The sequence below is a fragment of the Nuphar pumila genome, chromosome 17 (genome assembly GCF_984573655.1).
Source record: "Nuphar pumila chromosome 17, dmNupPumi1.hap1.1, whole genome shotgun sequence".
In the NCBI taxonomy this organism is placed as follows: Eukaryota; Viridiplantae; Streptophyta; class Magnoliopsida; order Nymphaeales; family Nymphaeaceae; genus Nuphar; species Nuphar pumila.
In genome coordinates this window covers 24,243,419-24,270,137 of record NC_143265.1, presented here as the reverse complement: position 1 = coordinate 24,270,137, position 26,719 = coordinate 24,243,419, and the positions used below count along the sequence as shown (strand labels likewise).

At 36.6% G+C, this 26,719-nt stretch overlaps 1 protein-coding gene and 1 pseudogene across 1 annotated transcript; one reads left to right on the top strand and one right to left on the bottom strand.

The window, feature by feature from the left end:
* The first annotated feature begins 1,160 nt into the window (after positions 1-1,160).
* Positions 1,161-2,529, top strand: LOC149811809 (shewanella-like protein phosphatase 2 pseudogene; annotated as a pseudogene).
* Positions 2,530-2,890: 361 nt separating this feature from the next.
* On the bottom strand, positions 2,891-11,917 carry LOC149811808 (chromatin assembly factor 1 subunit FAS1-like). Its single transcript, XM_089992531.1, has 14 exons — positions 11,757-11,917; positions 11,343-11,400; positions 10,450-11,245; positions 10,250-10,349; positions 8,670-8,817; positions 8,435-8,558; positions 7,843-8,198; positions 7,388-7,759; positions 7,186-7,267; positions 6,965-7,108; positions 4,050-4,469; positions 3,485-3,622; positions 3,362-3,407; positions 2,891-3,284 (listed from the first exon to the last, which is right to left on the bottom strand). The coding sequence occupies exons 3-14, from the start codon at positions 11,146-11,148 to the stop codon at positions 3,124-3,126; spliced, it is 2,790 nt and encodes a 929-aa protein (XP_089848657.1). The 5' UTR covers positions 11,149-11,245; positions 11,343-11,400; positions 11,757-11,917; the 3' UTR covers positions 2,891-3,123.
* Between the last annotated feature and the right edge of the window lie 14,802 nt (positions 11,918-26,719).

Genomic DNA, 26,719 nt, shown 5'->3' with positions numbered 1-26,719 from the left:
TATATATATATATATATATATATATATATATATATATATATATATATATATATATATATATAAAGAGAGAGAGAGAGAAAGAGAGAGTAGTAGCTGCTTAATCCATAGGTGCTCGATAAAAACACACCCTTGCTGATGGTCAGCGTGCAAAAATGCAAAAAAAAGAAAGACAAAATGCGCAAAAAACCAGACTCGGACCGGACCGTTAAGAGCTCGACCCGCCGGGCTTTAAGTGTGGCCCAGCCTGGAGATGGCCTGGCCCATTTACTAACGGGCAGGTTTTTGGCCCAGTTCTTAACGGGATCGGGTTTGAAGAGCAGCCCATGACCCGTCCCATTGACCCAACGGGCCAACGTGAAACAGGCCGGATTCAGCCTGACCCGACCCAAATCCATTTGTATAAGTTCTCAAGTTCTCATGTACCTAACTAATTATCTTTTTAGTTTTCATAAAATTAATGAAATTAATTAGGTAAATAGTAATAGTTACCAAGTTACTAACTATGCAATAGTTAATTTTTAAAATTTTTATTTTATTAAACATTAATAAATAACTCAAGCCCATCGAACCGGCCCACGGGCTGGGTTTAGGCTTGGGCTTAAAATCTTGGCCCAAACCCAGCCCGGCTTGGCCCATCTGGTTCAGCCGTTGCCCACCCTTAGTTGCATTTAAATACTTTCTTTATAATATTTAGTATTTTTAAAAATAACATCAAATAACAATATTAGTAAAGAAGTAAAGTTTGTGTAAACTTATAGTATTCTTTGTACATACTTAATATATTCACTTTTGCTCCACCACACACATATTACTTCCACATTTTACATGGATTTTAAGAAGTCTTGTTTCATGTTTTGGTTTCCCAACGTGTTTCCTATTTCTGTTTCCCATCCTGGAAACCTTGCTCCGCCCCGCTTGATAGCCTTACATGTAGCCAACATAAGTTCCACGTTTTCTCACAAGTTGTTTTCTTTTGGTGTAAAAGTTTCTCAAGGACTTTTTCTTTTTGGATTTAACGCGAAAATATCGTACCCGACACGAAGACCTGGTTGCGCTGGCTCAGTCTGCCATACCTACGATACGATTCGTCGGCAGCTTAAAAACTCTTAATGTGGGAGTTTTTATGTTTCTCAATGACCCCTTTTTCCGTGAAAAATCATGGAGAGTGGCTTTTCGTAAGAAAGGCGCTTCCCTCCCCCAAACCCAGAGAGGATGAATTCTCTGTGCGACGATCTCCCTCATGAAATCTCATCCTTCGTCGATACGTTCATCGACTTCGTGGTTGGTGGCGTCTTCTTGAAGCGAGAGGCCGATCCCCTTCATCATCATCAGCAGCAGCAGCAGCAGCCGCCACCACCACCGTCCCCCAAAAGGACCACCACCTATCCACAACCAGACCGCCTCGTCGCTGTGGGAGACATCCACGGGGACCTCCAGAAGGCCAAGCAGTCCCTAAGGCTGGCCAGGATCATAGACGAGAACGATATATGGGTTGGGGGCAACACCATGGTGGTGCAGGTCGGCGACATCCTCGACAGGGGCGGGGAGGAGCTCAAGACCCTCTATTTCTTGGAGAAACTGAAGCAGGAGGCCTCCAAAACAGGTGGATGTCTCATAGTTATGAATGGCAACCACGAAATCATGAACATTTGCAGAGATTTTAGGTTTGTCACGAGGAGAGGGTTTGCCGAGTTCGAGAATTGGGCGCGCTGGTTCAATGTAGGAATCCACATCAAGAAGCTCTGCAATGCATTGGATGACAAATTTGATGCATTCGATGGGGTACCCACAAGTCTAAAACGCAAAATCAGGGCTCGGATTGCTGCTCTCCGGCCAGGAGGGCCGGTTTCGAGCCGGTTTTTGGCCGGAAACCCGACCGTCCTGATCGTCGGCGATTCTGTTTTCGCCCATGGCGGGATTCTTCCTGGTCATGTGGAGTATGGTTTGGAGAGAATCAACGAGGAGGTTGGAGACTGGATCAGTGGGAGTAAGGGGGATTCGAAACCCCCCTCTTATGTCAGGACTAAAGATTCCATTTTTTGGTTGAGGAAATACTCCACCGAATGGGTGGACTATAGTGAATGCTCGGTTCTGCAGCATGCTCTTGCAACAATTCCAAATGCAAAGAGGATGATTGTGGGTCATACCATCCAACAAGCTGGTATAAATGGTGCCTGCCACAATCAAGTGATTCGCATTGATGTTGGTATGTCCAAGGGTCGTGGAGGTGGATTGCCTGAGGTTTTGGAGATTAAGGGGAATAAGGAGGTGAGGGTTTTGACATCAAATCCTTTGTACAATCAGGCTAGGATTGCCACGACTGGGGATGATGGCAAGGTGGGACTGGGTTTGCTGATTCCTAACGACGCTAGGAAGGAAGTGGAGGTTAGTGCTTAAGCTTTTTCAAAATATTGATGTGGGGTTTACCGGTTTATTGATTTGATCCCGTTGAGAGGAACCATCAACTCGTTAGATTTAGTTGGTTGCCTTACCTTGTTTTCACATGTAACTCTTATATTGTTTTGTGGGATTAGCCACCCTAAATGACCTATTAAATATGCATTTAACTAGGAACATCAAAATCATATCTTTTGCTTGTCCAAAATAATCTCTCGTGAAAACACCCAGGTCCGGCCATGAGACTAGTAATGGGCATGCCATTGGCTGGACACCTAACCCCTGACCAACTCATCCAAGAAAACAGCCCCTTTGTGCCAGCGTGGCCTGGGCGAGGCCCTTGAGACTAATGACCAGCCCATCAACGAAGCCAGGCCGGGACGCCTACTAGCCAGTCTTGCTCCAAATGTTGCATATGTTAAGGAGGCAAAACAATGAGAAAAGATGCATGATAAATGCATCCAAGTTCCATCCTTTCCAGAATGTCTTGCTGTTATTTATGCACGCGAACAGAAAGGCAGCCAATTCATTTATAAAATGTACAGCCTTGTTACAAGATAAAACTCAAAACTTTGCATGATTACATCAAAAAATGGAATATTCTAAGAGGTTTCCACAAGTGTGGCCATGCTCAATAAAGCAGCTCATAAATAAGGTGGTGTACATACAAGGAGTTCAACCATGCCTCCTGCCTCCCCAAGCTAAATTTCCAAAGCAAACAAGTTATCATAATGCATTTCTTACTATGGCAGTGTCTCCGAGCACAGCATCTGCTTGTTTACACTGTTGCGGGGAGGAATCGATGGCACTCATGGATTCGCTTTCTGGAGGCAGACATCGCTTTGAGAAAAAGGTAGCAATCCCATTTGATCTCCCAAAACCTTTCTCTGTAAAAAGAGCAAGCAAGTTTCAGTATGCTCCATAGGTTAGCCAACCAAGATACCAACTGACAGACAAATCATACCTGGAGATGCTGACAGCCCTATCTTATCCAAGATATCCTTCTTAACCTGCAAATAGTAACATTCACTTAGCCAGGTATTCACGCATATAACGTAGATGAAATAAACATGGATTCTAAATCAACCTGCCAGCGATTATCCACAAAGTCTGAAATCTGCTTAACCTTGTTGCGCAGATGTACTTTTGGTACAGAAGGGAACTTCCTCTGTAAGGATTCCATCACCTTATTGATTCCATGAGAGCATGACTGAATCGACCACACCTATAATTTGTAAAATGGACCACTCAGAAAATAAACCAGTTGTATTTTTTAAACTATACTAAAATTATTCCCTACTGCTCTATTAACCTTTAAGAGGCATGTCATTATCATATCTACCAAGTGACTCAAATCATCTAAAATTAGCATCCAAGACTTATTCAAAGCACAGGACAGGTTAGGCACCACCTTAATGCCAACCAAGTGGACTAGGATGACGAGTTCATGCCCCAGTCCTCCCGGCCAGCAGCATACAAGCCAATCAGGCCACTCAACCAAGTCAATCTGTCAGATACCCTGAAACTATGACTGATACCCTTTGTGCCTAAAATATAGGTTCTCAAACTATTGGAGTCCAGAACATTTAGTGCTTGAAATGAGTTACACCATCAAATACCAAGTGAAAATTTACTCCAAAGAATAGACTTACAATTTCAAGCAAGTCAGAATCTTGTAGAGCTGCAGCTGGCCCTGTCGAAGTACAATTACTGTTCTTAGTCTGTAGCTTTGAAATATCTTGCCAGTCTCCACACATGTCAAAATCGGTTGTTATCTCAACTGAAATGCCTTCAGTAGTTGGCCGAATGCTGAGCGCTTGCAGGCAAATCTGTTCCAGCTTCAGTGTGCCACTGAGGTCTTCAGCAGTCATTAATGCATCCTTCTCATGCATTAGGTTTAGTATTATCAACGGCTGATTCTTCCTAAGAGCATGATATGTTAAACTGCAGAGATACTTTTGCTGCTTTAATAATGCATTGATTTCCTCCCTCTCTGCCTCCAGTTTCACAGTATTTGAATTTTTTAACTCATCATCTGAGCCCTCAGACTCCATGCCATCAACATGTACTCCCTGCATGGCACAAAGAGGACAACCGAGATAATGAAAGCATGTCAAATACACAACTACGAGAGCAAAACTGGTCCAAGGAAGACCCATATGATGGTTATTTTCCATCTGGAAATTCAATGGACTCTTTGAGGAACAAAATATTGCAGAACTACAATGAAGCATACAGTTGGCCAAATGAGCGTGAATGTTGTTGCTAGGATTGTATGGCATTAAGTATTTCCAAAAGGTGGCCAAGATTAGATTTTCTTAGTGTTGCCACAGGGAAAATAATTCAAAACCACCATTGAAACTGAAAACCACCATGAGGGAAGCTTTCTCATCTGTCTAAACAAGCAAATATAGGTTTTGAAGCTTTCTTATCTGTGTTGCTTTTGGGCACAGCACCATTTTTATAGTTAGAAATTTCTTTGTAAAGAACATTTTAACTAATTCTCTTTAATTATGGAGGTCTTATGTTCCCTCATTTCAAATATATTTTTTTGATACACTCTGGGGGACAACCCCTGTAATATTTGAATGTACATAACCATTTTCTTTAATAATGAAGGTTTTATATTCCTTAATTTTAAATATATTTTCTTAAGAGTCGAGCTGGAGGATACCGTTATGTACCACAGGGGTTATCCCCCAGCTTGACTATCAATAAAATGTACCTGAAATTAGGGAGCATAAAACCTCTACAATTAAAGAGTAGTTAAAATCTGTTTGAAAATAAATTTCTAACTAAAAAGATGATGCTGGGCAAGAAGGAACAGAGAGGATAAAGATTCAATATAGATTTTCTTGTGTGGTAATATTAATATCATTAATGTTGTTTCCAAGTAGATGCAGAAGTCATAAATCAGTGAAAGAAAAATACATAATTCTTCTAAAAGGTTGCATAGTATAAGACGATAGAAAGAATAGAAGCATCAAATCAGTTGATACTATCCATATGAATACAAAGTAGATATTTTCCTATAAATGTACATTATCCTTGTTTTATTATCACATGTTTTGATTATCTTCTTAACCAACAGTTACTGGTTATGGCAATTTAGTACATGTACCACCATGTCACAGCGATTCGGCCAACCAGGTGCCACACCCACATCGATGCGATGCAACGTGACACGGGTGCACATGCAGGTTCAGCACCCGGTGTGGTCAACCCAACCCTGGGTGCAGTCAACGCACCCAAGGTTATAAATGTCCAAATTTTGGACTTTTAAAAAAAAAAAGAGCCCGTTGAATTGATGATATTATGATAATTATTTTTTTATTTCATTAGTGTTACTGTTGTTAACTGTTAAAACTTAAAAATTATATATATATATATACACACCCTCCCGCACCCAAGTTTTTTTAAAGTGCCACATCACCGCACCCACACCCATGTGACATGATGTACCATTTAATTTATACTTTAATTCCTCAGTGGGTTATACTGTTATAGGTTTGAGAACCGAGAATTACAAAGATAGAAACATCCAGCAAGCAGGATTTTTCCACAGTTCTGGAACAATATCATTAATATGCAAAGGTCTTCTTACTCTTTTTTCTAACTTGAAAGACATGCCACTAGTCATGCATTCCACACATCTTTAGCATATACAAGCTAACAGAAACCTTAAAAACCAAAAAATAAGGGGGAGATAGAATAGTAGAATTGTTTTCAGCATTCACATTTTTCTCTTTCTTCACTTATAAACATTTCTGTTTGAAAAGCAATGCATAGCATGGCGATCACTTAATAATATACTTTTGTTGTCAGATGATAACAATTATTCTGGCTTCATATACTCTTAAAAGGATGGAAAGGGAACAAATCTTCAATCTAGTACAAGGGTTACAGACTACTTATTCAATGTATTTGAATTAAGAAACAATAAGGGTCCAAGCGGGTGAAAGTTGCATTGAGTTGTGATATTCTTAAAAATAGAATATAAACAAAGAAGTACACGAGGTTTTGATGAATCACTGAGCACCCCATTCTAGAGCATACTAGCTGTGTTATCTCTCTAGGACCATGGCTCACAAACCATCACCCTTGCCCAGCCCTTCCAATTTCTGGTGGTCTAGTATGCTCCTCTCCATATCTAATGGACCGCACAACCCATATTTTACATTTCATTAATATTATAAATCAATTTATGTATATGAAATATTTCTAAATTAAAGTTTGAGCAGGAATGAAAGCATCGCATCTCCAGTATGTATTTGCATGGATGTGCAATACTATGCAATCATTTCTAGGCCTTTGGGCACATGGAGACCCATAACCTGGGGCATAATAGTACAAAATCAATGATGCTGGTAATATACAAGCATACAACCTATATGATGAACATGGCCTGTATAAATATTAATTATCAAAGAAGACTGAGATTTTCAGTGAAAAAAATAAAGAGGACTGAGATGGCAGTAAATCTTAACAGAACAGTTAAATAATGAAAACCAAGGCACCTTATATATAGATCATTATACATCAAGGGCAGGCAACATTGTGGTGGTACCTCATTCTCTGAAAGATATCCATCCGGAACAACAAAGCCATCTTCACTTTCATCTTCATCCTTGGCTTTGAGATTTTCATCTATCTCTAACTTTTCTTCTTCTTCATCCTTATCAAAATCTGACAAGCTTTCACCTGGATCCTCCTGCATAAAGTATCCAAAGTTACATATGAAGTGGGGTGAATCATCCATACATTTTGAATCAGATCAAAATGACATACCTCCTCCCATTCATCATCACTGTCATTATCATAGTCCAAGTTAGGATCCTTTCCAAAAGGATGACGAGGCCCAACCACATCACTATAACAAAGACATTATTAGAGTTCAAGTAACAAGTAACATCAATAAATAATCATCACTGGCACTAACGCAAGCTAAATATTGCATAGGAGCAGAAAAGGTATCCTAAACTATGCAGACCTCTTCCTGGATATGGTACCATAGTATGCTGGCCGATGGCTCTTGTCAAATTGCAAAAGCTTCTTATTTCTACCGAGTGTTTGAATTTCAACTGAACAAGTAATGACATTATTAGGGCTTGGCGTATCATCCGAAACTGTTTCTCCCCATGCATCTACAAGCTTCTCAATGTTTAGCTCATCTGCATCAGGAATGTTACTGCAGTCAGGTGTTGTTGGATCTGCAACATTTCCAGAGGGCCCAGCTTCACAGGATGATCCCTGCAGTTTGAGTTCCTTAATCAGTTGTACTTTGGGATGGTGCCGGATGCTCCAAGACTTGGATTTATTTCGAGAAGAACAGGCCTTCCCTCGCCAAACAGCCAGGTGTGATCTACAAGCAAATAAAGAAGGAAAAAATGTTTAGAATGACAACTATTAAGCAGATTTCGTATAACTAGAAGTTCAGATACTAACTTTAGAAGGTCAAAGGAACTTAATGTGTCTTCTTGAGAAAGTGCCTGATCCATTGCTGATATAACCTTATCAACCACCCCTTCATTGCTAACAGATGGAATAGGAGCAGTTACTACTGATGGTTGGTTGTCACTGTTATTAGGAACTTTTATTTTCAGAAAACGCTCCATGATTGAGGCTTGCTTTTTTATGGCAAGTTGCTTTTTCATTTCAGCTTCTTGTTTCACACGGCGTTTTTGGTCCTTTTCAGCTTCTTCCTGATGTCGTTTGAGTTGTTTTCTAATCTCAGCTTCCTCCTTTTCACGTTGTTTCTCTTCTTTCTCAGTCACGTCTAGTTGTCTCTTCAGTTCTTTTTCCTAATATGGCATGTAATGACCTTATTTTTGTTAGCTAAAGAAACTTTCACATGCAGCTACTCTTGGACAACAAATCTGAAGATGGTAGATGTAAAGTGATGCATGTAAGTAGCTCACAAATAACAAACGCAAGGGTTTAGTACACTAGTCAGCTTCTCTACGGGATTTATGAAATGAATCCAAAGCTTTTCGAGTTTGTTATCATTCAGGTAGAAGTGTAAAAAGCTTATTCTTACATTTTGCCATTGCTCCCTCTTGAGTTCTTGATCCAATTGTTTATGTTCTTTCTCAACTTTCCACTTGTTTTGCTCCATCTCCTTGATCATTGCCTTTTCTTTCAATCTAGCTTCCTTCTCTGCCCTGAGAAATTAATATTTCAAAATTTTGGATGCTTAGGAAAGCAAGAAAAAAGTAAGAGAAGCACTTGACTGTCATTCACAACATGTTACACAAGTTGCTAGGAGTACGTACTCAAGGCCAACATTTTTTTGCATCAAGCTATCGGCTAAACAACGAATCTGTTCTTCATTCAATGCCTTTCCAAATTTTGCAGATGCTTTTGTCAGATCTGGCACATAATTGGCTTGATTTTCTGATGCTGATAAGCATGGTATCATTGCTGAATGGACAGTTATCAAAACCAGTACAAGTTAGTTCAAAAACTAAATAACAATAATAGTAAAACACAGAAAATCTACAGTACTGCAAACAAAAGGCAGTTTCCACAAGAAAAACTCGTTCAAGGGGGTGGATATCGTACTAATGCCAAAAAAAAAGTCAACCATATGTTATCTTAAGTTAGTGACTAAATTAGTGCTAAAAATTCTAAGTATATTGAAACAGGTCACACAATACAAGAAATACAAAGTAAATATTTTATCCAGTGGAATTTTAAGCTTATATAGAATAGTACCACATAAAGAGTACCTCCACACCCAACAGATTACAGGCTTCAGATACTATGCTTCAACAGTGGTATGATCAATCAACATTTATCGAATCTCAAAAGTATGTACAAAATATACTGTGTCACTAACCATGGATGTCATGTGCAGCTATGCATGTGTAGGACCAGAGCCACCAATAACAGTGTTGACCATTTCTCTCACAGGAAATTTTAAAATTAATCATCTATGGTCAGCATTTTCTTCCTCTGAAAGCAACATTTCATTGAACTTGAGAAAAACAGTCTTGAAGAGATTTTAACTTGAAAATATAAGAAACAACAACAGAAATTTCATGCAATAGTATCCAAAATGGTCGGAACAACAAAATTTTAAAATTATATCTGAAGATTAAAAACATCAGAACTTTTAGCAAAACATTTGGCACATGACAATCTTTAGTATCATTTTACAATAATATCATAGCAATTGAGATCAGCAGCATGCCTAAAGAAACAAGGCAACATGCACAACAATGCAGGAACATAACAAGTTCAAAACAGAAGAGGCATAAAAAGGATGAGGCCTGAGTCAAATTACTAGTGAAAATATATGTTCATGGGAAATTAAACTCCTTTATAATTTACGAAACTACACCAAAGCCAAAAAAGAAAAATAATAATCCCAATAAAGATGCTAGACCATTTAAAATAGCATTATTAATTGAACCTGGCAATGGGAGACATCAAACAAATAGGGATTGCAATCAACATGAGCCACAACTGAAACCTTATATGCAAGCTAGGATATGCATAAAGACACATATATGCTTATTCATGTACTTCTATGGTCTTGCCAGCCCCAAAGACAATACCTACCATGATAAAGTCCACGAAAAATACAGCAAATAAGAATACTTTGTCCAATCTACTAGTAGCACAGTTTCAATGAGATTCTACTTGGTCATAAATATGAAAAGACACGAGAAAAAGGGGTATATTAGCTTCATTTGAATCAACAGAGTATGCTAAACATAATACTCATATTATCAAAAGTGCACCACAAATTAGGTCACAGATACCACAACAAACAATAGTGATAACTCATAGATGCTAGAGAATGATATTCCAAATAGTAAAAATTAGAAAAACATAAGCATATAAACACCTGAAACAGCCATGATGCGTTCATGGATTTTCTTTCGACATATACGCCTAATATTTAAAGCTCCGCGGTGGGCCTTGGGAAACAATTTCAAATCTCTTGCCTGAGTTACAGAAACACAAAATTCATATAACAGAGACATGTGCACAAATAATACCAAACAGTGAACCCAAAAAAAGACAAATATTCAAGATCGTAGCTACCTCCCAACACCAAAGACAGTTTGTAGATTCATCTTCGAGAACATCTGCATCTGCCTCTGCAATTCCATACATTGACCTCTGCCCGACAAAGAGCACCGAACTTCTTACAGCTGCCAGAGTGACTTCGCCTGAATTACCACCATCATTTTTCTTCAACTTCTCAAAAATCTGCTCTACCAGTTTAGAGAAAGGAAGCTCGCTCTCTTCCAGAAGGCACGCTACTGCTGAATTATTAAGCCGGCCAATCTTTCCTTCAACATTGTCTACCAAACCCAAAAGTAGTTTTTGATCTGAAACCTCCTTGAAATACTTGAACAGACCATTCAATTCAGAATGAAGGGAAGAAATCAACGATTCTTTCTCCACATTGATCTTCAAACTCTCCACCAGTGAATCACGTTTTCGCTTCAAGGGCTTCTTCTCCATTGCATCCAATGCCAAATTCTGGGAAGTTTTCTCATTAAGCTTTTTCTCATCTTTATTCTCTCTAGTTTCCATTATTTGACCTAAAGAGCTCACTACAATAACTGAATCAGGTGGGATTCTGGGGAGTACACATTCACTGTAATCCCCAACTTTCTGAATCTTATTTTTCCGATCTGGCAAAGTATCTGATCCAAGGGACGAAGAATCACGTTTGCAACTATTTCCTCTTGATAACTTGCTTGAACCATTGCATGAGACCAAAGTTTCCGCCATCAAGACACCACCCGTAGGGCAAAACACAAAAATTGGAAATCACAAAATCCTCACGACCAGTTGATGATCCAAGCCTTATTCTTCAGTATCACTCGACCTATATGTCAAAAGCAGGGATGAGAACACCAAAATCCATCGAGGAGCGTCCCGAAAAGGATCACCATGGACTGAAATGAATAGTTCTAGTAGTTTACCCTAATCATGCGGCCTAACTGGAGTTCCTTTTCGCTGCATACAGTCCTACCGACTCATCTGTCAAAAACATGCCAAACGAACACAGACAATCACCAAAAATGAAAGCGAAAAAAAAAAGGAAAAACACAGAAGATTCGCATTCTTCTTTAATCTAAGATTAATCGGTTCACATAAGCACCGGATCCGCAACCAAAACGGATCAGATCAGGCACCGAAACTCATCGGTCGGTGAGAAATCAGGTGTTTCTTTCTCTCTAGGGTTTTGATCGATAAGTAAAACTAAAAAGATGAAGCATCAATGAACAGAAACCTTAATTTCTTGCCGTGGATCACTAGTGCTCTTGTTTTCATCATTCGGAGAGAGAGAGAGAGAGAAGACTAGATTCGGAAAGAAAATAGGAAAAACCTTTTACCATTGAGAAGACGGAGGAATGAAGACCGCACCAGGCGTCCGGAGAAACGCAAGTCCTCAGTGAACGAACGACGAAGATCGGAGAAGAAAGGAAGACGAAGTGAAACCCCCCCTTCTCCCTCTCTCTCTCTCTCTCTCTGACGATCTCTCTCTCTCTCTCTCTCTCTCTCTCTCTCTCTCTCTAAATGCTTTCCTTTTCCCGCGGGTTTATTTTTGCCCCTAAAACCGACGGCAGGATCCGAGACGATCGAGTGAGGCCGAATCCCGTCCGTTGGATGGAGACGACTGATGGCGGGACTCCACGGGACCGCCTGAATACTCTTTCCCTCCAACTCTCGACATTTGTCTTTCGAAAATCCACCTCGGCGTTTCTCGATTCTTGTGGTTTGGTCCCAAGATCGGTCCAACGTGGGCTAATAGATAGGCTCAACATTGGAGCAGATCCAGATCTCTCCAATCTCATCTCCCCAAGTTAGCCAAGGGTTCTCCGGTTTGGAACTCACTATGGCCTTTGACTTTCTCCATCCATGAGAAAATGAAAAAAACTTTTATTTCTCACGAGAATTCAGCCTCTTATCATTTTGCCGTTTTAAACTTTTTTCGACACATTGAAGAGATCAAATGCACCTTAAAATGGAATAAACTTAACGTGCATTTGACTACTCAGATTTAAGAATTATCTTTGACTTGAAGCTCTTCCAGCAGGTAACAAGTATACAAATTTTAGCTGAATGTGAATCATATAGATCCTTTTGTATACAAATTTTAAGTAAATGTGAATCATATATTCTTTCTTTTTGGAAGATATGAGATTGAGCATTTGTTTACATTTGTTCTTTATATAGGCCCCTTGTTAAATTCAATATACAAAAGCATTCAAATGCACCCTTAATGAAACCATGTATTGGTCGGATATACTTAACTATTGTCAAAATGTCTCTAATCCTATATGTATCTCGATTTCTTGGAGATCATGAGGTTCAAACATATTGACAAACATCAATTATATTTTTGCAAATATTGCAAAGAAAACATGTTATTTTGGACACCATTTTAATATCATGATATTATTGTTTATATCAAAATGTAGCAATTCTATTGTGATATTTATTAATGTGATAACCATTCAACAAGGAAAATGGAAAGTATGTTGGCTTTTTTATTTCTCCTACAAATATATATGTTAGTTGTTATTTTTTTTTTGCCAATATGTTATTGATAAAAAACAAAAAAAAATGAAAAAATATATCTCTTGAGAATTTTGGTCCATCATCTTGCCATTTTAATGTCTTTTCACTGCAAATTCAACTAATCAAACATACCTTAAGATGGAATGAACCTGATCCGCATTTGGTTACTCGTATCTCAAACTTGAACTTGAGATCTAAGGGTTGTTTCTGGTTGATGCTTTCTGACAAGGTCATAAATATACAAATATTAACTAAATATGAACCCCAAATCCTTGTTTTTTTATAGGATATAAGATTAAAATTTTATTTAATTTGTTCTTCATGTGTGCCCCGTGCTAAATTCAATATGTAGATCTAACGTCCAAAGCATTTAAATGCACCCTTACTGAAACTAAATATTGGTTGGATATACTTTTCCATAGTCGATGTATCTTTAATACTTGTTAGAGCTATGTGTATCTCTGATCCTTGGACTTTCAGTGATATTTTGATCACCATTGTAAACAAACAAAATATCATGATAATCCTTTTATTGCAATATGTATTCTTATATCAATATTTAACAAGAAAATTGGATTTTTTTTTCACATATTGTTATTTATTCTTATAAAAGAAAAAAGAAAAAAGTTCTACTTCTCATGAGAATTCGTCTTCCACAGCTGTCATTTTAAATTCTTCTACCTACAAATTCAATAAAAGATAAATGGATGTGTGGAAATACAATAAAAGATAAGATTCGGAACGAGGAGATACGTAAGAAGGTAGGCGTTGCACCCATTGAAAATAAGATGAGAGAGAATCGTTTACGGTGGTTTGGACATATTCGACGAAGGCCTAATGATGCTCCAGTTAGAAGGATGGAGAAATGGGAAAATATATTAGTTAAAAGAGGTCGGGGTAGGCCTAGGAAGACATGGATGGAGGTGATAGGAAATGATATGAATGCTTTGAACCTCACCGAGGACATGGCATTGGATAGAAATGAATGGAGGAAAAGGATTCATGTGGAAGACCCAGAATGATTTTCTTTGTTGGTTCATATCGCCGACCCCAATTGTTTTGGGATGAAGGCGTAGTTGTTGTTGTTTGTTGTTGTTACCTACAAATTCAAGATATAGAATGAACCTTAAAATGGTATGGACTTAATGTCCATTTGATTACTTGTATCTCAAAATTGGATTTGAGATCTAAAATTTATGTGGTCACAAATACACAAATTTTAACTGACTATGAATCTTAGATCCTTGTTTCTAGGAGGATACAAGATTCAACATTTTGCATTTGTTCTTATGCAAGTCCCAAGTTAAATTCAATATATAGACCTAAGATTCAAAGTTTTCAAATGCACCTTTAATGAAATCAAATGTTAGCTGGATATATTTTCCCATGGTTAAAATATCATTAATACTTGTAGAGAATTATGCGTGTATCTGGTCCTTGGATCTTATGACATTCAAACATAGTGACAAAAATTAGCTATATTTTGAAAATATCACGAAGAAAACACAATATTTTGGTCACCATTTCAAATGAACAAAATATTCTAACATTGTCGTTTTATTGCAGATAAGTATTAATGAGAAATTTAGATATGTTTATTTCGTAATATATTTTATTTCATCTTATAAATTTATTTTTCTCTTTTTGATTAATACATTTTTGCTAATATTTGTCATTTGCAACACGAGGAAAAAATGTATTTCCCATGGGAATTTGGCTTCATTGTTTTGTCAATCTAAACCTTTTTTTGCAATGGATTCAAGCAGTCATACGCACCCTAAAATGGAAGGAACTTAACTTGCATTTGATTACTCATATCTCAAGCTCAGATTTGAGGCCCAAGGACTATTTTTGGCATGATACTCTTTAACCAAGCTAGGAATATACAAAATTTAACTAAATATGAATCCTAGATTCTGGTCTTTAGGATGATACGGGATTCAATATTTGTTAACATTTGTTCTTGATGTGAGTCCCATGATAAATCCATTATATAGATCTAAGGTCTGAAATATTACGCTTAATAAAACCACGTATTGGTTAGATATATTTGCCTTTGGTCAAGATATCTTTAGTACTTGTTCAAAGCTATGTGTTTCTCTAATCTTTAGACCTCATGAAGCTCAAACATAGTGACAAATATCAACAATATTTTTAAAATATTACAGAGAAAGCATGATCATTTTGTCACCGTTTAAAAAATATATATATATATATATTATGATATTATCATTTTGTTGCTACATCAAGTATTCAACGACAAAATAAAAAATTGTAAGTTGTATATTTTTATTTTTTTAGAATTATATGTTTTTCTTTAATCTGTTTATTTTTGCTATTATTTTTGTTGATAACAACACGAGAAAATGAAAAGCTTCCATTTGCCATGAGATTTTGTCATTTTAAACTCTTTTTGCTAATGATTTAAATAATCAAATGCACCTTAAAATGTTATGAACTTACTGTACAACTCATGTTTCAAACTAAGATTTGAGATCTAAGGATTATTTGCGATTGATGCTATCCGACCAAGTCACAAATACGCAACTTTTAATTAAATATATATCCAAGAACCTTGTTTTTAAGAAGTTATAAAATTTAACGTTTGTTCTTGATATTGGTTCATGCTAAATTTAACACAGATCTGCCTCTTCTGACCCTGCTAACCGGGCCTGTCCTCTGGCCACCCGTCCCCACTCTCCTCGCCTCTCGTTTTGCCTCTGCGTCTTAACCTCTGTGCGGCGCCCGAAAATGTCAATCTAAACACAGTCCTGCCATGCATGTTGCGCCCTTGCCCATCCGGTTGTTCACCCCTGGTTCGGGATTTGGGTGGCCCTCTGTCTGGCGTTATCTCCCGTCTTGGATGTCAGTTGCCACCGGCTCAGCAAGCGATCGGATCCATGTCTCCGCAAGTATTGCACCCACGGTTTCTAGGAAGCAGGTTATATGTCCCCCCCCCGAAGACGCACGGTTTGTTACAGTGCATGTTCCAGGGTCCGAATGTGCACCACGTATATAAGCACGTGGGGCTCGTATCCCCACATGTGTTTGCATCACTTAGCATCAGAGTCCGGTGTAGTTGCAAAGACTTAACTACTCTTTCCCACTATTCTCGACATGAAACGATGGTTCGAGAAAATGACAAAAATGCCTTCTATCTAGAAAAGCAAAACGGTAGTTCAAGAAAAGGACAAAAATGTCCTCCATCTCAAAAAGTCGAGGATGATGTTAACTCTTCAAAGTCCAAATGTTTCATTTTCGCCCTAAGTAGTAAACTTTTGCACCATCTGCTATAACAGGAGCTCCCTTTGACGATGCACCATTTGCCGTCGTCAGCTGCCACCGGACCCTTCTTTGCCGTCATTTGCTTCCATCAGAGCACAATTTGCCATCGTCTGTTGCCGCCCGAGCAACCTTTGTTGTCGTCTGCTGCCGTCGGAGCACCGTTTGTCGTCGTCTGTGCAGTGGCAGCATCGTTGCCACCATCAGTTGTATCTACCTTTTGGGTGTTTCTCCTCCACTGTCGGATTACCAAAACTCGTATTGTTTCGGTGAGTTTTGTGTAACATTTCGTTATACAAACAAATCAATTTGTAAATATGAATGCTAAATCTTACAACTAGTTGTACTAATCATGCTAAATAACACTTATTTTCATACTGAAACAAATCAATTTGTACATATCCACCTTCTGGGGGTCTAAAAACAGTTAGCACAATTTATTCTTATGAAGCAACAACGATTTATACGTTTAAAGCAGTAATGATTTAATGAAATTTTCACGATTTGTACTTAAGTTTGATAAATTGTACAATAATGTTTACTTATGAAGCCCAAATGTTACAACGATATGTACTTATGAAGGTTGCGATTTCTATAACGATTTGTAAGTTTTAAGCAACAACGATTTATACATTTAAAGCAGTAGCAATGTTTATTTATAAAGTTACCTCGATTTGTACTTAAGTTTGTTAAATCTTACAACAATGTTTACTTATGAAGCCAAATATTGCGATAATTTATAATGTTGGTGATTGTTTAACGAATGAGATAATTTATAATATTATATACTTAGGGAGACAGTTGTAACATATAATGATGCGGTTAAATTTATGTGTTGTACAAGTTAACAATGTCTAAAACTCGTCAAACAAGAAATCTCTCGCCGTTCGATTTTATGACTATTACTGAAATGATCTGCCAGTCCCATCTATATGAGCGTTATAAAAGGTACCAAAATATAATGAAGATTGAGAATGATAAAAAAAGGGACAAAGCGTTAGAATTGTATTATGCAGAGCATTATCCATCAGATATTGAGGCTGAAGAGCAAAGGAAGCATGAGGAAGAACTAAAGATAGAGAAGAAGAAGAAGGATGATGAAAAGAAGGAAAAGCAAAGGAAGGAGGAGGAGGAGAATGAAAAGCAAAGGAAGAAAGAGAAAATGAAGAAGGAGGAGGAGAGGAAAAGACAAAGAAATGATAAGGAGGAGAAGGAAGAAAAGAAAATGCAATTAAAGAAGAAGAAGGAGGAAGAGAAGGAAAGGCAAATAATGAAGATGGAAGAGAAAAGACAACGAAAGAAACATCAGGATGAGGAAGAGAATGAAAGGCGAAGGAAGGAGAAGCAGAAGGAGGACAAGGAAGATAAGGAAAGGCAAAAGAAGGAGAAGAAGGACGAGGAAGATAAGGAAAGAGAAATGAAGAAGCAGGAGGAGGAAGAGAAGGAAAGGGAAAGGAAAAAGCAGGAGGAGGAAGAGAAGGAAAGGGAAAGGAAAAAGCAGAAGGAGGAAGAGAAGAAAATGAAAAGGAAGTAAGAAATTGAAAAGCAAAGGAGGGAGTCGAAGGAGCGAAGAAAGAAAGGCAGAGGATTGAGGGAGGGGATGAAGAGGAGAAAAGTATGACCAAGGTACGTAAATCGATCTTGTCTGTCATGATTTACTGTGATAGTTATTACTATGTATAGTGATTAATGTGATAGTGATTACTATGTATAGTGATTACTGTGATAGTGATTCTTGTGAACGATTTACTGTGATAGCGATTACTATATATAGCGATTACTGTGAACGATTTACTGAGATAGCGATTACTATGATAGCGATTATTGTGAATGATTTACTGTTATAGGTATGATTATGTATAGTGATTACTGTGATAGCGATTACTATGTATAGCGAGTGTGAAACGATTATTATTTATAGCGATTACTGTGTACAACGATGTGTATAAGTACAAATGAGACTAATTTTGATTTGATATGAATAATATGTTATTTTGTGTTACAAAGAGGGCACAAAAGAAGTAGAGTACCAGGTGAAAAGCTCAGAGGGCAGTGTCAGTGCATGTAGTTCTGTCATGGTATGGACAACTGAGTGAATATCAGAAGGATTGATTGCGAAATATGCACTTCGGCGGCCTTCTGGACCAACATTCTTTTGAAACATGTTGGAACACCATGACTCACTTGGTAAATAAGTGGAATAATAAGATGAACATATTCTAGTTTGATTCTTTTGAGATCACCATGACCCTAGAAGATGTGACGCGAATTACGAGCCTTAAGTGCCATGAAAGTGTTGTTCTATTACGGGATTCAAACTATACTGCAATAGACAAGTTCACGGCACTTCTAGGAATGACGATGGTGAACTGGAGGCAATGTATTTCTGGTGAAAGCAAGCAATTCTACATCGATGAAAGTTTATTTTTTTCGTAATAAATGAGAAGATCGGTCCTCTACATGTGTATCTGAAAGAGCTGACCAAGAGTTGTGCAGCTTCCTTCTTTATTTTTTTGGACTTACTTTATTTTTTTATTTGTCTGGTTCGAGGATAAGTTACCTGTGGTTGTAATTCTTGAAAGACTTAGATAAAGTCGACAACTATGCATGGGGTACTGTTATGCTTGCACACTTATACAGTCAATTTTACTGTGCGAGTAAGGGTACAAAAACCGTCGCAAGGTCTTGGCCATTTGTCCAGGTAATTGTTTATTACATATTTTGTAGTTATAGACTAAGATAGTTGAAGGTTATAGTCTTACTAATATATTGATTTTATTAGCCTGGTTGTAGGAGCATATTGTCGCCTTGCATTCATAGTGTGGCCCTGTGATTTGTGGTTTTCCAAAGATTGATCGGTGAGCTAGAATAAATGTAAAGCAAGATAATGCTAAGTTCATTTTAGATGGTCTGCAATTAAATGAGGTAAATGGTTTAAAATCGTTTACAATCGTTTCAATATTTATCATTCATTAGTATAAATCATTGTGGGATTTTGTATTCCTTAGTACAAATCGATATCGCGCGTAAATCATTATAATCGTTAGCTTTCTTAAGTAATGATCGTTGTAGGATTTTTTCTTCATTAGTACAAAGCGTTATTGTTTTAGCATTTTGCATCATATGTAGCATTCATTTGTGTAAATCATTTTAATACAAAGCTCTCATTAGTAACAGTCGTTGTAATATATTTAGCACTCGTTATTATAAATCATTTTAATATTTAGCTTGAATAATTATATCTATACCTAAACCATAATCTCCAATGTACAGGTTGTGTGGAGACCGTATAGAGATAGGGAGGATGAGGACCAAGAGATTTTTGCTCAGGCTGCAAGACTGTCTGACTGCAATATTTGGCTGTTTAGTAATTATGAAGCCGAGTTGCAGCATGGTAGTCAAGTTCTCCAACAAGCTGGCTTGGGACAGTCTACCCCAAAGCAGCCTGTGGAAGTGAGATGGAAGATGAAAAGTGGTGGGGCCAGGAATGTGAATTGACACGAATGTTTCAGGGAACAATTGGATAGCTGGAACAAAGGAGGTGTTCGTGCCATAGCGTATGATTATAAAGAACAACAATATGACCTCAACTATTTCAAAAAATGTTGGGAACCCATACATCCCTCCTGTCCCCCATCATGTCATCTCCCAGCATAGAAAATATGTTCATCGTGTCCCTCCGGCTACAACAACGATTCTTTCAGTTGCAGTATACGATAAGGAGCGAACACAACTCATAAAAAAAAGGTAGTTTCTGCCAAAAGGTTAGAGATGCTAGAGAAGGAGAATAAGGAGTTACGGAAGCAGGTGAGGAATTTGGGGAGACAATATGATACACTGGTAGAGATGATGACTAATATTTATAATAAGTTTGAGGAAACCAAGAGGCCACCGAGGAAAGAGAGACCATCAAGAAAAAGAAAGAGACGATTTGTATGTCATAGTCCATCTGAGTCGTCAAGGGCCACTGAATAAATATTATATGATTTTTTATCCCGATATTTATTTGTTGTAATTCTATAATTCTTTGTTGTAATTCTATAATTTTTTTTGTAAAGTGACATTCTATAAATGTATAATTCTTTTTTTAATAAGCGTAGCACACAAGTGCCACTGAACAAATCGTTATAATGTTCAGCCTTCATAAAAAAAATTGCTTTGTAACAAATCATTGTATCTTAACTTTAAAGATACATACGTTATTGTATAAATCACTCTGGGACAATATCTGGTATAACGATTCAGATACAGTATATGTACAATAATTTGTCTTATCGTGATTTACACTGACTGATAAAAGGCAAAAAGTAGAAAGAAAAAACAAATTGACACGATGTTTATTGGTGAAGTAAAAATCTAGGTAACTTGATAAATACAAATTGACTTAGAACCATAATTCGTGACTTAGTTGCAAATTGACATGATGTTTAGACTTAGTAAACTACAAATCGTGACTTAGTTGCAAATCAATTTCACTGTAACGATACGTGCTATCGCGATTTGCTTGATACCAATTGTCCTGTCGCGAATTAATTTTATGAGCTTTGTATATGTGAACAATATGTCATATCGCGATTTACACAATGACTGATTCATAAAAGGTGGAAAGAAAAAACAATAAACAAATCGACACGATGTTTAAACTTAGTAAACTATAAATTGAGTTAACTTCAACAATACATTACAACCATATTCATTTACATGAGTATTTAGTTATAATACATCATGACCAATGGTTTGGCTTAGATACAATACATGACCATCATCATCAAAGAAAATAGACATCATCATCAGCATCAACCCCACGTCCAAATAGTGATGTGCTTCAAAACAAACATCATCATCATCAGCAGCAACACCTTCAGTTTATTGAATGGCCTTCGCTAGTCACTGAGAACGATAGAAGGCAAATCTATCTACCAATAGAGGACCTTATCTCTTTGCAAGTTTTTTTTGCAGCACATTTGTAACTCTTGATTATGCATAGACTTGTTCCCATATGTTCTTCCTAACGTATAAGAGCTGTTTGAAGGATCTCTGGGTGGATCATGGAGAACTTTTGCATCCATCTCTGTCTCATGCACCCTACCACTTTTACCAAGATATGTAGCTGCCCTTTGACATCCACTTCTACCAAATATCTTAACATCAAAATCCAAATTACCATTATACTTTAACTCCAAAAATTCTCCAAATTATAAGGAATGACATGCGACAAATGTTGGCCAACCATTCTTGAGAAACATGGCACCATCTTTAGCGTGCACTTTCACACGCCAAAGGCTGCTTGTATGGCTGTTTAAGGTGACATTAGCACATTTATCTACCTAGATGGTCATCAGCATCACTCTCTGTCTATCATGTAGAATATTTGTGCTTGCTCCGGTATACAAGGAAGAAAAAGAAGAAAAATGAAGGCGAAGGAGAAAAAAGAAGAAGAAGAAAAAGAAGAAGTTGCACTGCCCCAAAAAAGAGGAAAAGTTGTTTAGGATTTTATACATGGACCACGGGTCGGATCGGGTAGGGTTTTACATAGAATAGGGTTTTACACAGATCTATGTTAGGGTTTTACATATACTAGGGTTTTATGCACGTGTACACAATTCGACATGATGTTTAGACTTAGTAAATACAAATCGAGGTAACTTCATAAATACAAATCGATTTATAACTTGAGACCGATTTAAGTAACAGTTTCATTCACAATATTTTAGTAGTAGTTGCAAACCGATATGAGTAAATTGCAATATTACATATAAATATCGTTCATAAATACAAATAAAGATATATCGTTGTCGCAGTAACGGTTATAAATCGATATGAGTAAATCACTATATTACATATTGATATCGTTCACAAAGACAAACACAGTCATATCATTTAGGGTTTAGGGTTTCGGGTTCAAGGTTTAGGGTTTATAGTTTAGGCTTTAGGGTTTAGGTTTCAGGGTTTGGGGTTTGCGGTTAAGTGTTTAGGATTTTAGGGGTTTAGGGTTTAGGAATTAGGGTTTTAAGGGTTTAGGCTTTAGGGTTTTAGGCTTCAAGTTTTGAGTTTTGCGGTTTAGGGTTTTAGGGGTTTAGGGTTTAGGATTTAGGGTTTAGGATATAGGGTTTAGGATATAGGGTTTAGGATTTAGGCTTTAGGGTTTAGGGTTTAGGCTTTAGGGTTTAGGTTTTAGGGTTTTAGGGTTTAGGATTTAGGGTTTAGGGTTTTAGGGGTTCAGGGTTTAGGGTGTAGGGTTTAGGGTTTAGAGTTTAGGGTTTAGGTTTAGGTTTTTGGATTTTATGTTGTAGGGATTGGGGTTTAGGTTTAGGTTTAGGTTTAGGATTTAGGGTTTTAGGGTTTAGGGTTTAGGGTTTAGGGGTTTAGGTTTAGGGTTTAGGGTTTTAGGGGTTTAGGTTTTAGGGTGTAGGGTTTAGGGTTTAGGGTTTTAGGGTGTAGGTTTTAGGTTTTAGGGTTTAGGTTTTTGGGTTTTATGTTGTAGGGATTGGGGTTTAGGGTTTAGGATTTCGGGTTTTAGGGTTTAAGATGTAGATTGGGTTTGGATTTCATGAGAGCTAAATGGGTCTCACAACTAACCCAATCCAATCACCCCCACCTAAGCCCATCACACAATCAGGATTTATGTTGATGAGCTGTCTATGTGAACGATATATCCTATCGCGATTTACACAATGACTGATTAATAAAAGGCAAAAAAGTAAAACAATAAACAAATCGAGATGATGTTTAGACTAGATAAAGTAAAAATTGAGGTAACTTCTTAAATACAAATCGATTTATAACTTGATACCCATTTAAGTCACAATTACAAATCGATTTCACTGCAACGATTTATCCTATCATGATTTGCGTTGATGAGCTTTGTCTATGTTAATAATTTTCCTATCGTGATTTACACAATGATTGCTAAAAGATGGAAAAGAGGAAGAAAAAACAAATCAACACGATATTTATTGGTAAACTACAAATCTAGTTAAATTGATAAATACAAATCGGCTTATAACCAAAAGACTTTAAGTTTCATAATATAACAATATTTGTCCTATCGCGATTTATTGTTACGAGCTTTATCAATACGAGTGATATATCAAGAAAAACAATAAACAAATCAGCAAGATGTTTAGACTTAGTAAACTACAAATCGAGACTTAGTTGTAAATCGATTTCAATGTAACTACAAATCGATACGATATTTTTTCATTTAATTAATGCGCATTGAAATTTATTTATGCACGGTTTTTGAAAATTGGCAGTATGTGAAATGACGTTTCCTTTATATATAAATGACACGTTTGTTATCATCGCAAAATTTTTCTCCTTCCCTCCCTCTGCGAGAGTGAGAGAAACGATTATGCGAGTCAAACTTGACCAAAGCTTTTGAAAATGGTTTTGAAAATTACTCGCATCTGTTTTGAAAATTTACGAAAAAATTTTGTGGAATGGGATCCGCCTGTCGGTACGAGGTTCAACCGTTTCTGACGCCTTTACCAGGGGTAATCGAACCAAGGATCAAATGTGTGCTTTGACTAAGTTAAATTATCTAAATTATGCTCTTATTTTCCTAGAATGCACAGAGAATCAGACATGTGCTATAGAATTTTGAAAAGATGCAAGTTTGAGAAATATGATGTTTGCTTTGGAAACTTGAAGATGTCCTTGGAAAATGATTGGAAAAGTACTTGAAAATGGAATTCCTGGGAAAATCATTAAATTTTATTGGAAATCAAAAATTGAATTGGGAAATGAATTCTCAGGAAAACTTGGACTTTGGGAAAATCAATTTTGAGATTTGGATTGCTTTTCTGAAGAAATGGATTTGGGAATTCTGAGAAAATCAGGAAATTCATTGGAAAATGATTTTTGAAATGGAAAATGAATTCTCAGAAAAATGGGAACTCTGAGAAAATCGTTTTTTGGGATTGGAATAGCTTTTTCCAAGAAAATCGATTTCTAAATAGGATTTGAGAATTCTAGGAAAATCAATTTCAAAAATAATTCAAAGTTTTTGAGAAAAACGATTTTGAGATTTGAAAATGAAATTGAGAATGTGAAAATCTTGGAAAATCATAATTTGAACTTGGGAAATACTTTGAAATCTCATTTGAAAATTCAGAATTCTGAGAAAATCAAATCCAAAGAAAGACTTAGGAATTTTTGAGAAAATGGATTTCTCTGAAATTGAAATTGGAAAATGAATTTGAAAATAATGCAATTTGAATGATATGAATGAATAAATATGAATTTGAAAGATATTTCATTGAAGAATTGGGAAGTCCTTTTGAAATCTTGAGAAATGCAGTGCATTTTTGAAGTTATCCTAAGAGTGTAGGCTGAATGTGGCTAATACGAAGATCATAAATCTTGACTTTCTTCGTATTCTGACTATGGTCATAAATACGAATCCCACCAAATTCGTGAACTTCATAAGAGCTTGTGCACGTGCCATTCGTGTCAACCATAGTGATTTTGGAAAAATGTGCATATGCAGCATACATCAGATATCGATTTTTTCAGAAATCAAACTATATGAAATGCAATCCTATTCTAAGCTAAAAAGTAACTCTTATTCCAAATTATTATAACTTGATATTACATTGAATTGAAATAAAATAAGCAAATAAAAGTCTTCTTCTTGAATGTTCCTGCAAAATTAGAAAACATGTTAGCACAGAAATATAGGTTTTTCTGAATTTATCCAAAAATATTGGAAATTATCAGATATTATTCAGATATAAACCCAAATTCATACCCTCTTTGATATAAACATGAGAAATAAGGAATAAATTTCGAAAATAAACTTGGAAATTCGAAATTGGGGTCAAAATGATCGAAATGCCCCTGATGACCTTGAAATCAAGGTTTTCTGAAAGAATTTTTGTAAAATTTAGAAATTTGAAAATTAAATGAAATAAAATTAAACATAATATGATGATATGCATGAAAATTTGGAGAATTTAAGTTTGGAATTTCGAAATTGAGGTCAAAATAACCAAAATGCCCCCGATAACAAGACTATGGCCTTGAAACCAGGGTTTTCTGAAATAAATTTTGCAAAAATGAGAAATGTGAAATGCAAATGACATTAAAATTAACCCTAATATGATTCTATATGCTTATTTACATGATAAAAATCCTAAAATGGCAAAAATATTACAAAATATCAAATTTGACTTGATTTTCGCTTCTGAATTTAAAAATAAACTAACATACAAAGCAAATGAACTTGGATTTGAGCCAAATTTGGCATGGACACCTAGACTAACCCTAAAAATAGAATAAAGTTCAAAAATCTATTTTTTATTATTTTTTTAATGTGGAAAATAACTAAAAATCCTAAAAAATCAAATTTTTGCCTAAAATGATGATTCTAAATTGGGTTTAGGATATCAAAATTCCATAAAAAATTTCCAAATTTTATGGGGTGACAGAGGACAGTTAGGCAAGGATTTTTTTCTTTTACAGATTCTGGTTTTGACCTATGGTCGGAGCTGGACAACTCCGACAAGTCGGATCGGAATCCGACGACTCTAGGATTTGGGGCAAACAGACAGGTTTTGGAAAAAAATATAGAAAAAATAGCAGACAGATGGAAAAAATGGCTGAATTTTTAAAAAAATGTCCCTAATAGACATAAAAAGTTTTCCTATTTTTACATCATTGGGATTCGGGTTATGGTTTGGGCTGTAGCAGGGGATTATCAGAGGTTTGAATTTCTGAAATTCTCAGGCATGAGAATCTGTCAGACAGAAAAGAGAATTTCGGGGAAAATACATGAACAATCCAAAAAAATCCCAAATTTTGGGAAATGATAGGGGAAAGAGTTAAAAACAACTTTCATGTTGAAAGTTTTGGTATTCAGGCTACGAGTTGAGCGAACACAGTGAATGAGGGTCGGTCTATACCCTAACAAGGAAAAAGTGAGATTTTCCCAGAAGGCTGGGAAAATTGATTTTTAGCAGAACTTAAATCTCACTAGAAAAATCTAAAAATTTATTGGAAAACAATAGGTTTCTACAAGGACTCATGCCATTTTTTTGAGGTAAATTGAGATCTCCCATCTAGGAGATCTCGAAGGTTCTCGTCTATTAAAACAAAAATTGGAATTTCGGGAAGGGTGAAAACCCGGTTTGGTCTTAGATTTTTAAAAGGAGGTTACCGAACCCGAATCAAGCTAGATTTTTTGGCAGAAAGTCAGGAGTAGGCAATGGCATCCAATACAAAATTATCAGGATTTATGGACGAGAGTTTAAACATGCAATGGCAACTGGGTTATATGCATAAAATCAAGGTTTGCGAATCCTAAACATAATATTAGTAAAACTATACTAAATGAACAAAATAGTTATTTAACTAACAAAATGATTCTAAATGCAACATGGAACTATATGAAACATGAGAAAATGAAAATACAGGGAAGCATGATGCATTCATTGATTTTGACTATTGAATCGAGGGATCCGATCCATCTATCGGATGAATCCGCTTTCCT

Excerpts from the sequence above, each read along its gene's own strand:
- LOC149811808 (XM_089992531.1), bottom strand. The coding sequence starts at position 11,148 with ATGGCGGAAACTTTGGTCTCATGCAATGGTTCAAGCAAGTTATCAAGA. Across the intron at positions 7,760-7,842 it reads AGTTCCTTTGACCTTCTAAA|ATCACACCTGGCTGTTTGGC; the intron begins GTTAGTATCTGA and ends ATTTGCTTGTAG. Across the intron at positions 7,109-7,185 it reads GTGATGATGAATGGGAGGAG|GAGGATCCAGGTGAAAGCTT; the intron begins GTATGTCATTTT and ends TACTTTATGCAG.